The sequence below is a fragment of the Mytilus galloprovincialis genome, chromosome 1 (assembly GCF_965363235.1).
Source record: "Mytilus galloprovincialis chromosome 1, xbMytGall1.hap1.1, whole genome shotgun sequence".
NCBI lineage: Eukaryota > Metazoa > Mollusca > Bivalvia > Mytilida > Mytilidae > Mytilus > Mytilus galloprovincialis.
Window position 1 is genome coordinate 66,488,153 of NC_134838.1, and position 18,855 is coordinate 66,507,007.

An 18,855-nucleotide genomic window follows, 5' to 3' on the forward strand; every position below is an offset into this window, starting at 1 on the left:
TGACTGGGCAGTTTTGAAAATTCAGAATTCATACACAATATAAAAAAGAAGAGTGCGGTATGATTGCCAATAAGACAACTATCCACAAAAGACCAAAATGACACAGACATTAACAACTAAAGGTCACCGTACGGCCTTCAACAATGAGCAAAGCCCATACCGCATAGTCAGCTATAAAAGTCCCCGATAAGACAATGTAAAACAATTCAAACGAGAAAACTAACTGCCTTATTTATGTAAAAAAAATGAAAATAAGTCGAGATAAACGTTTAATAATGCCATAGCAAGGAACAAAAGATAATGAAAAGACAAGAACGATTGTGAATCATTTCATATAGAACTATAAAACTGAACAAAATTAAGCTCTCTAAAAGGTTGTGGCGTCTCAGGTGCTCCGGAATTAATGGTAAGCAGATCCTGCTGATAATTCAAAAATGATAGTTGTAAAATTCAAATAATCGTTTGTTATTTTCAGTTCAGTACTCAGCTAACACTCAGTGTTAGTTTTAAAATGCATATGATACGAGATATATAGCAGATCTAAACGGAATTGATTTTTCTCATTGTTGAAGTTCGCTCGGTAAAGTTACAGATGAGACTTGAGACAACAACTGAGAAACTTTCTGATCTGGAACAGACACATTACATTCAGCGGACCATATTTTATACTATTCTCCCTCCCTTTTTATCACGATAAGTCGGTACTTTTTTGTCTTATAGATAATATAGCCTCGGTTGGGTAATAAATACAACTTTCATTCCTGTAGGTTGAAATATACTACAACAGTTAATCCTTATAATCGGTTTAAATTCAGCAAAATATGACAAGGTATTTCATTTGGTATGCAGAAATATGTCATTAAAAAGGAAAGACGACAGGTTAAAATTCCTTTTTAAAACATTTATCCATTGCGTTTAAACCTAATTTGTGCTATAATATTGCTTGTATTAATATGAATGAGTTTACTGATTCAATTTCCATGATAAGACATACTACGACGTTTTCATCATCATGATATTTATAAAATATACGTCAGTTAAGCTTAAGTATTTACAGTAAATGTAAATTTTGCCACTCCTGTGATAGTTATTTTTGATTCAGTGTCCTTTAATATACATCTATCGATAATAAGACGTAATTAATAACTCAAAACGGATTTTTGTTGTTGTTATATTCATAAAGTTGATGCTCGAGTGCGTTTAAAATGACATGTTTATGTTTCGTCCTTAATTGAGTATGAAGAATTTTATATATTATCAATTTATGTATTTGGCACAACTTTTTGGAATTTTGGATCGTCAATGCTCTTCAACTTTGTACTTGTTTGGCTTTTTAAATATTTTGATATGAGCGTCACTGATGAGTCGTATAAAGACGAAACGCGCGTCTTGCGTACTAAATTATAATCCTGGTACCTTTGATAACTATGTACAGTATCAAAAACTACTTTCTATAGGCTGACATTTTATGTGTTGATGATGTAAAAATTCCGGCTGTCGTAAAAATGCAATTTATGTTGCTACACTGATAATCAGTTGTTGAATTGCTCTTCTTACTTACATTTTCTTATAAATTAAGTAACTAGAGACTGTCAAAATAACAAAAAAACGATTTTCATATATTTATTATAACCATTTTTACTGCAATGAATGACCATTTTGCCATAAAGAACAATACAAAAATGACGGTATGTAGGGCGCGTTGTGTGTCTCATTGAATAAGAAAATAAAAAAATATGAATTTTATAAATAACATCTTTCAGTCTGTTGGGCAATAGTAATTTTATTTTCAATTTTGTCTTACAGATAGGCATGCGGAATTTAATTGTCTTACATTAAATGAAAAACTGACACATAAAGGTTTATGTAACACTTTATTAATTTAATTCGTTTAAAGCGGTTTCCTGAATCACTTTCAAAATGGACACTCAAATGCAATCATTTGAAAGCTCAAAATTAAATATCAGGGAAATCGTAATAACCCCGAGTTCAGTATCCTCATAGTCAGCAACAATCCTCAATGCATATACGCCTGGTATGTGACGCACGCCATTGAATATTGTATCAACTGGGAGATACATAGCCCATATGTAGGCGTTACCTTTTATTTCCTTTCTTTTTTGATAGACAACATGCATGCATGAAAACGCAGATTTATAATAAATTGATATTAAATCCGTTATTTAAGTAAAATTGTTTTTTTTTAAAACAAATTGCTTTCATGGATACGATAAATATTGGAATTAGCAAATGCTTGGTGAATAGCTGTAGCATTGCCAATTATAACAAATCATTATGTTTGTTAAGACTAAATTGGCAAACAACTTATAAATAAAACAAAAACCAAAAACACTTAGTTCAAGACGTTTCACGGATATTTTGTTCCTTAATGTAGGTTTGAATTAGATTTTTTTAAAGTAACCTCACGCGCAAATGGACTTTCAGTGTTTACTACGTTTACTGCTTTCGCAAGTTTAAGTGTTCTACTTAAAGAGATTCAATATCTCATTATTTGACACTTTTAATTGTATTTTGTTTTGGCGAAAAACTATGTTGTAGTTTAACTTTTTTCAGATTAAACCTCTTTTAATATCATTTCCAGCTCCTATAAATACTTTTTTTCAACATGCAAAGCGTATTTGAAGTTAACAAAAGTTTCACTAGAGGTGCTGGAATGAAAACAGTTGGAATGTCAATTTCTTTACCCAGTTCAAAAGTGTAGAAAGCCAAAAATTGAAGAAATATGAAATCTGGATAAGACAATCTTTTCATATGGATAGAAAGCAACATCAGTATTTTGAATAATTTTAAAGATACCAAATCGTGAATTCAATAGGAAAAAGATTAAAAGCAGGTAATAATATTATAGTAAAACTGTTCAAGTGTTGAAACAACAATTGTAGTGTCAATGTGTGTTCTCAGGATACACATAAAACAAGTAAATAGTTTAGGTAACACTTTAAACTCGGTCAGATATATCTTTAACTACTGTTTCAACTACTATTTTGTTCCTGTAAACATTGTTTTCATTGCTGCTCATACCATTTCCATGCTTTCCAACTACCATTAGAATAACCTTTTGGATGTTTGTCTTTTTTCTGGTTTTCTGAAATGTTCAATAACATCAACACTAGATTAATGGTAGATAATTTATGAATTAATCACATTTCAGGTGGTATTTTGTTTTTTTGCTTATAGTGTTCCATATTTTATGTACATCTTAATATTTTTAGGCATTTATATTAGAAATGTACAGAAGAAGGTAATGCTAGAGATAGTCTTTTACCATTAATTTATGATAATATCTTGTTCTATTTATGGTTCTTTTACTAATTGTCGTTAGGGAGCTACCCTTTGATTTTTATGGTGGTGGTGGTGGTGGGGGAGGGGGGGGGGGGGGGGGAGGCTAGGATGAAATTTGAAAAAATAGGCAGGACAGGAGTTTTGAGTAAAAAAAGGCAGGATGAGACACTTGCAAAAAAAAAGGCAGGACGACAATTTAGGTAAAAAAAAATCAGAATAAACTAGGAAAAAAAGGCAGGACCGAAGTGTAAAATAAAAAGGCAGGACAGAGATTACAGCTAAAAAAAAAATGCAGGACAAAATTCTTCATCCTAGCCCCCCCTAAAAATCAAATGGTAGCTCCCTTAGTATCATTATAAAAACGTATTAACAAAAGTACCAAACTCTAAGGTAAATTTAAAAAAGGGCAAAATACATGAAAAATTCAAACTATCGGCTTAAATAACATCGTAACGATAAGAAAATAACTGTCATGTTCCCAACAAAGTCGGTATGTTTGTTTGTGGCTATACCTTGGCTATCTTAGAGTAAATGAGTTCTCAACTAAATTTTCAAATTCTCATGTACAGTTTTTTTCATACATTCCGTGAAATAACTAGGAAATAGCATATTTCAATGAAAAGATGCTAATTTTGAATAATTTTTCAAAGTATTTCTCAATTTTTTAATTGCTTTCATATTTTGCATAAGGTAGCATCTTTTTATAGTACGTATGCTGTGTGTTTTATTTTATATGCTTCCAGCATTAAAATTTGATGTAGATGCTGTTGTTGAAATAATAATGTACTGGCGCATCTTACTATTACTGGGATGCTAGTTTTGCATATATATTTTTTTTAAATATTTTTTTTATTTTTTGGGGATGCTGGATTTCCTATACATTGAAATGCTGGCATCCAGTCATATTGGGATGCTGACATCCCGTTTTATTGAGATGCTGGCATCCCGTTATTATGGGATGCTGGCATCCCGTTTTATTGAGATGCTGGCATCCCGTTATATTGAGATGCTGGCATCCCGTTATATTGGGATGCTGGCATCCCGTTTTATTGAGATGCTGGCATCCCGTTATATTGAGATGCTGGCATCCCGTTATATTGGGATGCTGGCATCCCGTTTTATTGAGATGCTGGCATCCCGTTTTATTGGGATGCTGGCATCCCGTTATATTGAGATGCTGGCATCCCGTTATATTGAGATGCTGGCATCCCGTTTTATTGGGATGCTGGCATCCCGTTTTATTGGGATGCTGGCATCCCGAAAAAGCTGGATGCTGGCATCCAAAACTGTAGGAGTGCAGACATCGCAAAATATCCAAATGCAGTATAATCCTTCAAGTACTGTTTGATATACCGTTGGCTGAATTTCTATAGATGTACTCCAATGCATAATTTTGTGTAATGCAAAAAATAAAACAACAACAAAAATCCGTTTGTTGTTTTCTTCCCAACACTTTATCTAAACGTCAGGGATATTGTGACGTAAGAGGTGGTTTACCATCATGCGTAGAGATTCGTGCAGACACAGTAAACATGATAATAAATCAATTTTCAAGAATCACTTATACCGATATAAATATTTTTTGAAAAGTAATTAAAACAGATAACCCTTTTAATATTCTCTTATTTATTAGTTTTTCTTATGTTTAATACTGAAAGCGCTTGGACTATTTTTTTTACGCTAATTACGGTAAATCCCACCCGCATGACGTCATGTAAAAAGAATGTTTAAAATCGGCGAAGTGGACATGGTTGCAAGGGGAAGGACGAAAAACACTTCTTTGGCCAGTATGCCGCAATTTATTATCATTTTGATATAACAGAAACATATACGTAATAGAACGCTATTCATACAGTAAGTACATTTGCTTATATTTTACATGCACTTCGTAGTCCGAGATTTCTCAGATTTTGCCATTCATAAGGAATGTTCTACTCAACTCAACAGCTGTAATGGTTTCATATATATATATTATCAGATGTCGAATTTTTCTATAGGAGACGATTTGACCTGTCCGAGATTACTCTGACGTCCTACGCTCATGGGCCTAGCTTGTCTGGCAAAACAGCTGTTTGAAGTCCGAGTAATCTCAGACGCATATTTCAGTGACTTGATACGCCAGCCGGATAATATAATTCTGATTACTTTCCAGAGGGAAAATTACAGGCTTAAATGGTTAGGCAACAATGATTAATGTCAGTCGCCAGATTCTTCCATGTCGTCGGGGAGGGATGCACTTCGATCCGTTTGTGGTTGCAAATGGTGATTCTACAACTTTCTATAAATGGGAGTTTTTTTTTTTTGGGGGGGGGGGGAGGGGCACTGACTGCCATAACAGAGGTCCCCGCTAAAGTCATCTTTTAGTGTTTATCTGTATAATAAACCATTTTTTTTCCACACGAAAAAGGAGGGGGGCTGGGGCTGAGCAGTTAACTTGTGCCCGTCTGAGATTACTCTGAGTCTTGACTTCCTATGCTCATGGGCCTAGCTTGTCTTGCAAAACAGCCGTTTGAAGTCTGAGTAATATCTGAGTAATGGTATGATTGCTAATGAGACAACTCTCCACCGGACTGAGACCAAATAATATAGCACTAACATGACTAAGCAGTTTACAGTTAAATGTCAGCATATGGCCTCCAATAATGAACAAAACTCATACCGCATAGTCATATATGAATAAGAGTGAATGTAAAATTTGAAATACTATGTTTTAAAAGAAAGAAACGCTTACCATACATAACAGATTTACCGATTTCAAAATAAATTTACTCTAATATATATACATGGTCATACATTTGGTACTTAAGTTACCTTACTGGCAGGAATTAATATAAAAGGTTACATAGTTTTATCGGTCAAGCTAGTCTTACAATTATGCCTCGGAGTCATCTTTTCATTAATGATTTTAAGCTGATATTTTCGTGATTTGTTTCTTTTTTTTTGTAAAAACGAAGCTCGGTGGAAGTTTGATAATAAAAGAAATACATAGCAAATTTGCAAAATGAATGAAAAGAAAATACGAAAATTAAGGAAAATGTAAATATCGCTACAAGAGTTTTGTGTTCCAGGACTAGGCTAAAATTAAAAAAAAAAACACACAAATTAATGTGTTAACCGAATGCAACCTTAGATGGGAATTAAATTTCACGAAAGTCACTAAATACATGCAAGATGTATTTAAAAAAAAAAACTTCGATGAAATTGAACACTTTTCTCCCTTTCATAATGTACAGTATAGATCTGGATGTTGTTTCATAAAAATTCAATTGAACTAGTGGTTCATTATGTGTTTTGAATAGTTTTTAACGACTACGCAGAAACAACAGGCATATATTGGTGTGGAAAACTTTATTTAAAAGAAGTTTAAATGAAGATTTTCTTCGAATAATAATGCGTTTTCTCGTAGGGAAGGGGTGTGCAAGTATTTTATTTTTAATATCAACCACGAGTGAGAAAGCAATCTATAAATTTAATTCTACATCATTATGACATCTTACATGAATATTTACTTTCTGTTCCCTAGTGTTGTGATGTCACAACGAAAAATTATTTTTGATAATCTTTCATATAATTATTATTTCTCTTTTCAGCATTTGTAAAGAGTAAAGAAGTGGCTTCACCTTTCTGGTTACTATTCATGTGTTGTGTATTAATGTATCGCAACACTTTATAGTTATTGGACAGGTTAAACTCAGACGACGAATCATCCAAACAGCACCAGATCATATGTGATTCCAGCTGATTTCAGATTACTAGCAATACATGATAATAGAAAGTTTGAAAGTTTCAGTTCGTGTAACTGATTTGATTAAATGATTAACAAATATTGAAATATCAAAATTCAGAAAAAAGATTTAATAATGATTGTAATAAAGAAAATGTAAGTTTTGTTAATGAAATGAAAGACTCCAGTACTAGAAGATGCTGACATGATGTACTGACACATTGGAAGATGTATACAGCAAGTCCAGATATACTGACAATATCCAGTACGTACAGATCAAAGACATTGCACCAGTATCGATAATAGATTTTTTTAAATATTGCATTGTGGTACATGTTTTATGGTATACAGGCAATAGTGCGGAAAACAAATCTCCTTACTTTATACATTAAATGCACCTCATACTTAGCATCTTCAGAAAGGTACAGTCACCAATCTGTTTTGTAGAGTGTATGTCCTGAATGACTTAGTTAATCAGACATTCCAAAGGTTGATGGTCATAGGGCAAATTTATTTGATTGATAATATGCATTTTGTCCAAATCATATGTGTGATTGTCCTGTAAAAAAGAATCTAGTCCAGTAAAAAAGAATGTCCAGTTGATTTCTGAAAGCCTTGGGAACTACTAAACTTGATATGATTTCAGCCGGCAATTGCATTAAGCTTATTTTCAAAAAAAATATTCTATGAACATTCGAAACATGAGCAGATTTGAAAATTGTAGTCCTGATGTCATCATATATAAATGTATTGTCTCGAGACCATTATACATGTAGTCAATAAAATGTATACATCATGTCTTTCATAATGGTAATCAAAGTCAGAAAATAACATTAAAATTGGCTAATTATTGTAAACTTACCGGTAGTACATTGACATAGTTTTATAAATATCAAATTGTTAACATCAACATTCACATGGTAAACTAGCACTTTACAATTCAGACTCAGTTTGTTGGTCAAGTATACATTTCACACTCTGACCTATGATGTCACATTCTAAATATGCATTAAACTGGCCACTGGACATGAACAAAGACAAAAAATATAATCTTCCCGGCATTCATCAGTAGCTTTTTTTTTATGTTTACTTGATTGTTTTCGTATGCATTCAACACACATCAAAACCTTTGGAAATGTACTGGGTGTTGTTATATTGGTGGCTTAATACTAAAATCAATTGATTAGGAAGCAGCATTTAAATTCGTATTTCATAATGAAAAATGGTACATGTCTGCATGGTTGTGATGGCAGAATCCCTATATTTTTGGGATGCCAGCATCTGGATATTTTGGGATGTCAGCATCCAGATATATTGGGATGCCAGCATCCCGATATGTTGAGATGCCAGCATCCGGATATTTTAAGTGCCAGCATCCAGATAAACTGGGATGCCAGCATCCGGATATTTTGGGATGCCAGCATCCGGATATATTGGGATGCCAGCATCCGGATATTTTGGGATGCCAGCATCCGGATATTTTGGGATGCCAGCATCCGGATATTTTGGGATGCCAGCATCCGGATATTTTAGGATGCCAGCATCCGGATATTTTGGGATGTCAGCATCCGGATATTTTGGGATGCCAGCATCCGGATATTTTGGGATGCCAGCATCCGGATATTTTAGGATGCCAGCATCCAGATATATTGGGATGCCAGCATCCGGATATTTTGGGATGCCAGCATCCAGATAAATTGGGATGCCAGCATCCGGATATATTGGGATGCCAGCATCCGGATATTTTGGAATGCCAGCATCCAGATAAATTGGGATGCCAGCATCCGGATATATTGGGATGCCAGCATCCAGATATATTGGGATGCCAGCATCCGGATATTTAGGGATGCCAGCATCCAGATATGTTGGGATGTCAGTTTCCGTATATGTTGGGATGCCAGAGTCTATAAATAATTGGAAGCCAGCATCCAAACGTTGAGGTATTCAATGGACTTCAATATGTAATTAAAAGAATTACATCAGCATCTATCAAAGGTGGAGATGCAAATTTAATTTTGTTCTTCATTATCCGCAGACGCTTTTCTTAAATATGCCATATACAGAAATAAGAAATGCTTTTTATACAAAACAATTTCACAACTACAAAAGTTATTAATATAATCGAGAGAGCATCCATAATCTTTGAGAACCAATAAAATCTATAATGCAGCATCTACTATTCATAGAAATAAATGAATCAGTATGATTTTTTGTAAAATGAGCATATGTTGATACTAAAACAAATGCAATATAGTAGAAATATTCCAAATATGGAACATGGCCGTAACATTTTCTCTGAACATTGAAATATTTAGTAGAATACAACCTAATTTTACCTTAAAAGTTCAAAAATTGTCAAAAAATTATCTTTGAGCATATGAGAATTACAAATTTTAGTTGAGAACTCATTAGTAGTAAACACTGTTTTGATTATTTATCGTTGGTCGATATTCGATTCACTGGTTTGAGAATCACAGAATATCGTGTTGAAGATCAATTATGCAAGAAGCACTGTTTACCTCTGAGAAAAACATCTATGGAATGAACATAATGCCTAAAGAAAGTACTGGTTGTCTTGAATATTTACACAATGATTACTTGATTGTTTAATTTTTATCCTAAATATTAAAAGTAAACCAATTTTCTACTTACTTTCAGATGGTTCTTGAAGTCTTTCTCGGTAGTCACCAGGTCTGAAAAACAAATTGTAAAGGTACATGTGCCTCAATATTAAAACGTTGAACTAGTATTATCGCTTCAACTTGAACAAAACATAATATTTTGTCAGAATCTAAAACGTATGTGCCAAGAAATACCTTACGTTCATTTTATAAATTGGAAAGATAAGAAATGCCAAAAAAAGTAAGAGTATCAATAAGTGCAATAAGTAATTAAAGATACTAGTAATATGTTATTAAAAATGTACGTAATACTATATGAACTAGCTATTTGTTTGATTAACACTGTCAATAAATATGCTTTAACTTATCATTTTTAGATGGTGGTCGTAATAAGATGGCAGCACGAGAAAATCGATGAGCTATAATCCTAAATCAACTTTGCAATGTAAAGACCAAGAAAAATGCTTATAGAATAGAATGAACTCATAGAGGAGCGCAAACGCACAGTGCGTCAACACATATCTCTTTTAAAAATTGACTTACCTTCCCCTCCATTCACAAGTACATCCGTTTTTATAACACATGTAACAAGGCAACACCATAATTATAAGTCCAATAAGTCCAGCAATAATAACCCATGCTGGGTTAGCAGGGTATTCCCAAAATGTAATAGGTCGGTCCGTTGTAGTTGTGGTGGTTGTAGTAGTTTGTGGTATGACAATGAAAACTGTTGCTGTACCATGAAGACTGCCAGTATATGTTGCCTGAACGATAAAACTAATACTCGAACCATAACCATAACTTGTTAAAGAATTCTTTAAGTACAAATCTCCATTTGCTTGAATTCCAAATGTTTCTGTCCCTAGAGATGTTTGGTCAATGCTATAAATGAAATTACCTGTAAAAATACGAAAACAATAACTCAAGTCACAGATGAATAAGTATCAACTGATTCGCATACACTAAACGTGATACAATTATTCTAACGTAAACGACCAATACTTGACTATTAAACGGAATTTGTACACAATGTACATTCAACTTCAATTTTTCAACTGATTTTTATAGTTCGTTCTTATGTTGTACTGTTATACCACTGTCCCAGGTTAGGGGGCGGGTTGGGATCCCGCTAACATGTTTAACCCCGACACATTATTCATGTATGTGCCTGTCACAAGTCAGGAGCCTGTAATTCAGTGGTTGTCGTGTATTTATGTGTTACATATTTGTTTTTCGTTCATTTTTCTTGCGGTATGGGCTTTGCTCATTGTTAAAGGCCGTACGGTGACCTATAGTTGTTATGTCTGTGTCATTTTGGTCTTTTGTTGATAGTTGTCTCATTGGCAATCATACCACATCTCCTTTTTATATATAAATGTCATTCCTTTCTTTAACCTATTATATTTGCACAAATTTAACAATTTTCTCCTGGCGTCATGCCAACTACTTGAAAAAATTATCGAAACCAAATAACGTTGAAAATAGTTTAAACTGAATTAAAAAAAATATTATGTTTACGGTTCCATCATTGATTTTTTTGTGTGCCAATTATTGCATACCTCAAAAAAGGTTCATTTAAGTTGATATGATACTAGTTTCTAGTCCATAAGGATAGTGATACCCTTTTGACAATTATCTAACAAAACAGATGAACGGAATTACGCAGTCAACGACAACATATACAAGCACTTCCATTTTGATATATAAAAATATTAGGAAACATGTAAACATTATCGCTATCATAATCTAAGAAAACAAGTAAAGTGAACTCTTCTTGTTTATACTATAATTAGTTCAATAGTTTGTAATGTTTGAATTTGTAGTCAAAGCTTAATGCATTGAGCTTATGAATTGCAAACAACAGGAAATTCAAAAAACTCAATTGTTTCTAAATATTTTTGGAATCAATGTTTAACACATTTTGTTATTTTTTTGTCATTTGTTGCGAAATACAATTCTTGACAAATACATTTCCTATAATCCTATCCAATCAATAATTTTACATGATACTTACCAAATGTGCCGTCATCGGCCTCAGTTGCTACCGTGGAACCAAAAGGAGTGTTAAGAGGGTAGTTTATATCCAGGTAATATGTAAACAGATTGTTGGAAAACCTTGGCGTGTTGTCATTGACATTGTTAACATTGATGGTTAAAGATGCACTATCAGTTAAAGAACCGTCAGACACTTTAACTGTACAGCTATAAGATGTCGCAGAACCAACAGCATCAACGTCAATATCAGTAGCTAGGCTGATGAATCCTGTTGTAGGAGCTATCGAAAAGTATCCAACATTTGATGCACAGTTCATAGAAAACGTATGTGTGTCACCAGTATCCTCATCCTGGTACAAGTAACCAGGATCGCCTAAAATGGTGCCAGCCTAGCGAATTGAAAGAAAATCAATTTAGAATAACAAATGTCTTACATTAGCTTTTTTATGTCAATAACGTGTTGTTATACTGATTTTTGTCATAGATGAAGTGTTCAGATTACACAATGTCTTTTAAGTATAAATATATTTAAACATATCTACCATTTTATATTGATTTTGAAACATCTTATCAAAATAAAACTATCGTCAATAATAGAACAAATAATGCACTTTCAAGACTGCTATATAGCTAGTTGTACATGGTATCATTCGCTCACTAGTAAAATGTTTGTTAGTGACATAATTGAAAATGTACAGATAAAAACTACCAATTAAGATGAAACGAAATTTGTTAAACTAACTAGGATTCAAACTTTCTAGATAACCTTTGGTAAATGTAGTTGTTTGTGCCCCTTTTGGTGAAATTGCTCCGTGTCAAACGTATTTATACATCCATGGCTATCATCGGTTAAGCTTTCCTTGTGAATATATAGTCAAAAAGTATTATCGTCGAACAGAAGTGATCAAGTGTAGGGTTTTTAGGGGGGCTCTGAAATACTATCGATAGAGTGGTTATATTGTAATAACTGTTAAAATATCTTGTCAAATATCTTAAATGTTGATTTTATTTGAAATTTTGGATCTTCCAGGCTTTTCAACTTGGATCTTCCATGCTCTTCAACTTTGTACTTGTTTGGCTTTATAAATATTTTGATATGATCGTCACTGATGAGACTTATGTAAACGAAACGCGCGTCTGGCGTACTAAATTATAATCCTGGTACCTTTGATAAATATTTACATCCCTGGGTCGATGCCACTGCTGGTGGACGTTTCGTCCCCGAGGGTATCACCAGCCCAGTAGTCAACACTTAAGCGATTTTGGAATTTTGGAATTTTGGATCTTCCATGCTCTTCAACTTTGTACTTGTTTGGCTTTATAAATATTTTGATATGAGCGTCACTAATGAGTCTAATGTAGACGAAACGCGCGTCTGGCGTACTAAATTATAATCCTAATACCTTTGATAACTGTTTACACCACTGGGTCGATGCCACTGCTGTTGGACGTTTCGTCCCCGAGGGTATCACCAAGCCAATAGTGAACACTTAAGCGATTATGTGTTGTCATGAATATCAATAATGTGGTCATTTTGTAAATCTCCTGTTTAAAAAATTTGGAATTTTCCGAAAAAAAATAAGGATTTTCTTATCCCAGGCATAGATTACCTTAGCCGTATTTGGCACAACTTTTTGGAATTTTTTTTATCTTCCATGCGTTTCAACTTTGTACTTGTTTGGCTTTGTAAATATTTTGATATGAGCGTCACTGGTGAGTTTTATGTAGACGAAACGCGCGTCTGTCGTACTAAATTATAATACTAATACCTTTGATAAATATTATTTTAAATACATACCGAACCTTCATCTACGCTAAGTGCATACGATGTTTTCGTAAACATGGGAGCCTCGTTTTGATTAGCAATGATGACTGTTAAGTCTTGAGATGCCGAGTCCTTTGTATCGGACACTGTTATTGTGAAAGTGAACGATGTTGACGATACGGCTTCATAATTGATATTTGTTGTGGCAGAAGTACTGATTAACCCAGCTTAAGAAAATAACAAACATGCTAATTACAAAAAGCTATTAAGCAATTATAAAATGCATACTAACTATTACTGCATATTTAACAAATTAAAGAATGTATTGCACTGCAATGATGAGGTTTACCAATTTTGTGCAAAAGTTCGCATCTTTCTTGATTACTTTACTAAATAGATGTTATTACTTTAAATAGCAAAAGGAATCAACTAGCACCCAATTGTTGTAAGGGTGTCGTTATACTCTTTATTCGTGAACAAATATAGTCATTACAATCGTTCACACTAACACCATTTACATGTTGAGTTAAACGCGCTCGAACGCTTTTTTGACATATATTTTCTGAAACTCACATCATTATAAATGTGTGTACTTATCTTTGGGAGCCCTAAGTTGGGTACTCATAACTTCATAGCGGACTACCTTAATCAAAGCTTAACTATTTGAAGACGCACGTAAGAACAGAAAAAAAAACAATATAATGGCACTACTCTTGGAAGCGCTGCATCACAATTAATAATCAATAAAAATGGATAGTTAATTTAAAACTTACTTGCAGAATCAATATCAAAGTACAGCACTCCATCTGACGGGGAAGACGTCATAGAGTATGTATGTATATCGTGACCGTCGTTGTCTTGTATAGATATTTGAAATATACTCAAACCGAGAAGAGAATTTTCGGATACCACTAAAGCAGAAGGAAGAGGTAGGTTCTTTATAACGGGAACGTAATTTATATCTGCAATACAAACATTAAATAAATATAAAAAAAACAATGTACTGGTACATTGTTATATATTTTGTTTTACAACACAACCTACATTTCTCAATCTTATGAGTTTTTAGACCATCAATAGTTATCAAATGTACCAGGATTATAATTTAATACGCTAGACGCGCGTTTCGTCTACACAAGACTCATACGCGCGTTTCGTCTACACAAACTCATCAGTGACGCTCAGATCATAACACGTTTCAAAACAGACATGTTTAACGATCCGGGTCGCCTTACATTCAATAATTATTTTTCTTTTATTTGGATACATCCAATAATTTATTGGTACCAATGTGATATCTATATTTCTCACATTCTTACACGATTTGTCCGTTCCTGACCTGTTGTTTATCTTTATTTAATCAACCTGTGGTTAGTTTGATCTCATTATTTTATTGGTTAAAATTCTATGACATCAAAATTTCTTGATTCCCTGTGAATTTCCTATTGTGACGTCATAAAAAAAACACGATCTTGCCTAATGACGAAACATAAAAAAGAACTCATCATTTTGCGGATCAATCGTAAAGATTGAATTTGTCTGCATATCATTTAAAATCATAAGAGAAACAGATTCCGCCTCTAAATCGTGTGCAATATGATATTAATCCACTCTCAACAGTCAAATTTCAAAAACGAGCCGCGTGTTTAAGATTTAAAATTTTAACGGTATCAGTTATATTGTCAAAACGATACAATAACAAATAAATATCTTATGATTTATCTCATTATAATATTACCTAAGACATGAACTGTCAGTGACCTAGGTCCTGTTGTCGACTTTCCATCAGTCACATACACATATAAATCATAGGCTGGTACAAATTCACCTTCTATGGACCGCGTTAGAACTATTTCACCAGCTACAAAAAGAACCTACATGCAGATGTATAATTTCTTTGATGTTGATGAAGTTTAATAAATATTGTTTCGTTATAAGCTTATGCATTTTTTTCTTTTAAGTCATTGACGCAAATTAAATACTAACTTTTATTTGCAGTGCAGTTACTCTAAAAATGGATGCAGCTTAAAAATGAAGAGTATTACTTATATTCTTATTCCGTTAATACCCATATATCAAAACCTCATATTATTTTCATAATAACAACAACAAGATATATCAAAGTACAGTACCACACGACAGAGCCGATGGCTGGTTTAATTACCATTTAATAATGTAATTCATATACAGAATACAATGAACACACACACTTATGTAAAGCAAACCAATCTCTTAATGCATGATACAAAATCGTAGATAACAGTGGTATTTAAAAAATTAACTTGACCGATCGAGTAGATACTGTCCTGTCAAATGATTTAACCGCCAAATCAGATAAAACACATAACCCAAAAACTCTACCTATTGGCAGACAATTCCAAAGAAAATATTTTCATTCTAATTCTTTAAATCAACCGATTGAAATTATATTTCAGCCACAACTTACACGTACTTGAATGTTGCTAAAAGTGAATCTGGACAATTATTTTAATAGATCTATTTTGATAATCAGAATACGTTTTGGTAATGGCTTTTGGATTAGTTAATTGTTGTAGCTTTTAGATTTTGCTTTATAACTGCCGCTTAAATTTCGACGTATTTTCTTGAGATGTTATTTATGTCCAATTTAATTAAAAAAAAAAAACGGTACTGTCAACCTTATAAAACTTATTTTCTCGGATACTTTATTTCGCGTTTCACAATCTTTAAGTACTCTTCGCGGCTGTTTATGTTCGAGAATTCTAATTCACTTGATGTAGTTTAGTAAGAAAAGATCAAAGTCTTACATATTCGAGAAGATTTCTATTTGCGTTATTTTTCTACTCGCGACAGTCTCGAAAATAAGTTGTTTTACAGTACTTTACAGACTGTTAACTTTAGTTCATTTAGATAATATGTACAAATTAGACATACAATGGTATACTTCAAAGGGACAATTGGTTGACGGTACACAAAACATAGAAAACTGGACTTGGTCATTTTCTGGATCAGATATCTCAACGTCGAAGACAATCTGTCCAATATAAGATGCGACACTAGACACTGTTGTTACATCTGTAAATACAAGTTTAAAAAGTCATCTTTCAAAAAAGACATGATAGTACAAAAACAAATAAGAAACTAATGATTAAGAGAATAAGCATTATGTAGAAAACATAAAAATCCTTAAAGTTATTTTTGACGATACATGTAGGTACTAAGTAATATTTGGGGCACAATTAGACTTACAAATGTACCCTTCCGGGGCACCTAAGATAATATATGGACACATAATGGTTATATAATTGCGTGCGTGTTGCTTGAGCGTTATTTTTCTATGCTTTTTTGTGTACTGTAGTTTTTCGTTTTGTCTTTGTTTGCCCTGGCTTTGCCATTTTGTTTTTCTTCTGATGTTTTTAATATCTCCCTGTTATCTTTCGCCTCCCTGTATATGCAAAATATGTTATATTCTATCTGTTATAGACTGGAAAATTAAAGTTTGACAATAATGTGATACATGTATATGAAAAAAATAAAAATCAGTTTATTAACACAGTGTCGGCAAATTACGATACACATTGAATACCAAAATAATTAAAGGAATACAAACATTGTATATCATCCAACACATAAGTAATTTCATAAGACATAAATTAAGTAATTGTTTACTTTGAAGATTCAAAAACACAGGCGGTTTGTTACGTAACACATTCATAAAAAAGACACCAGAATCTGTACGCCGACCATCAGAGCACTGAATATCCAGTCTGTATGTTCTAACTACGTCATATTGGAGGCTGGGGTTTGATTGCAAAACTATGTCAAATTCTGCAAATAAAGATATTGGTTAGCAAATACATATTATATATAGTTCAACATGAAAACATATATATGTAACAGAAAAAATCAGATGATATTCCAATATTGTTTGAAAACATGTTTTGCTTTAAAGATGCGAACAAATCAATTTTAGTGCAAATGATTTATTTTGATGTCAGAACTAAAGTTTTCAATTAAAAATATATACTATTCAGTTTTCAGAATACCATTTTACATTACTTATAAATGCCTGAATTTTAATCACACCTAAAATCAATCTGCAAAAAAATATTCGAGAAGAATCGGCGTTTTGTCAGTGTACGTGTATATATCAACACCAAATTATAAGAAACTAAATGATATGCAACCCCATAGGTAATTATTCACATATATCATTTTGACATTGTCTATGTATAAAAAGCCGGTTCATCATCAAAGAGCAATAACTCAAATGAGTAGTCGTGTCCCTGTCTTGATACTTGAAAAATATACTGGTTTTCGATTACATTTGCTATATTTTCCATTTTATAGTGAAGTTATCACTCTATGCATTGATAAATTTCTTTTTAATACCATTTTCAATTTAATTAATGACGAGCTAATGATAACTATATATATAGCTAGGGCTTGTTTTAACCTGATATCGTTATTCAAAATAATCAGGACGTCCTAACGCCTTGAGGAAGAATTTACCAAACAGATACTATATGAAGAATGGAAAGCCGTTTCAGCAGAACACCATTTTATGTTTTTATTTATCCTTGCGGCATTCAAATGTAAAGTAAAAGGTATAGAATGCTTCGTAACCATTGCCCATACTTTTAGTTTCGATACTAACCATTAAAGTTTGACGATGGCTTGATAAACATAATATTTGCATTTGGAGTAATTGCTGTTACATCACATGTCACAACAGTATTTTCTGGGTCTGTTACAGATAATGTGTACAGTGTTGTCTCAACAACAACATCCTCTTGCATATCTGTAGCTCTTGGTAGTCCGTTAATAGTTGGAGGCTATATAGAAGTAACAATGAATGCATGGTCATATAAAGAATGTTATTATCAATTGACATAGTTTTATGCATTTTGGAATGATTGTTTATGATGATTTTAACGACTTATTCATATCTTTCTGAGCGAATCAATAATTACACTTACATGTAGTAATGAAATTAGTGGGTGAAAGTGAAAGCAAAACCATATGACAAAGAAAGACGAACGAAACCTTTGAAAGAAGAAAAGTCGAACAGAAAAACAATACACTCGTATTTTTTGGGGCCCTTTATAGCTTGCTGTTAGGTATTAATCAAGGCGCCGTGTTAAAGACCGTACTACGACCTATAATAAATTGATTTTACAAATTGTTACTTGGATGAAGAGTTGTCTCATTTGCACTCATACCACATCTTTCTATATCTACTTAACATAAATTGTATGCAGAGGAATATAAACCCATCAATATTTCACTTGTGAATTCATATGCAGTGAACAGATGAGCAGTTTCTATGACTTAAAACATTTATCCTTTCAACCGACCAATGACTACATTTGGTCATGTTGATGACGTATATTTGTTAACAGTTCCGAAACCTGTAATAACCCCCTTTTTACGACTTTAACATCTTGATTTCTATTTAGAACATGTAT

The 18,855-nt window shown here is 33.0% G+C and overlaps 1 protein-coding gene across 1 annotated transcript in view; it reads right to left on the reverse strand.

Annotated features, from left to right (window-relative positions):
• Positions 1–1,639: 1,639 nt before the first annotated feature.
• Positions 1,640–18,855, reverse strand: part of LOC143063352 (cadherin EGF LAG seven-pass G-type receptor 1-like) — a 28,051-nt gene continuing 10,835 nt past the window's right edge. Inside the window, exons 9-18 of the mRNA XM_076235843.1 lie at positions 18,045–18,222; positions 17,057–17,215; positions 16,322–16,462; positions 15,147–15,269; positions 14,182–14,370; positions 13,442–13,635; positions 11,663–12,032; positions 10,192–10,546; positions 9,680–9,720; positions 1,640–3,106 (exon numbers count right to left, since the gene is read on the reverse strand). Of these exons, the coding sequence (XP_076091958.1) occupies positions 3,027–3,106; positions 9,680–9,720; positions 10,192–10,546; positions 11,663–12,032; positions 13,442–13,635; positions 14,182–14,370; positions 15,147–15,269; positions 16,322–16,462; positions 17,057–17,215; positions 18,045–18,222 (1,830 nt within the window). The 3' untranslated portion in view covers positions 1,640–3,026. The remainder of the gene's footprint in view (positions 3,107–9,679; positions 9,721–10,191; positions 10,547–11,662; positions 12,033–13,441; positions 13,636–14,181; positions 14,371–15,146; positions 15,270–16,321; positions 16,463–17,056; positions 17,216–18,044; positions 18,223–18,855) is intronic.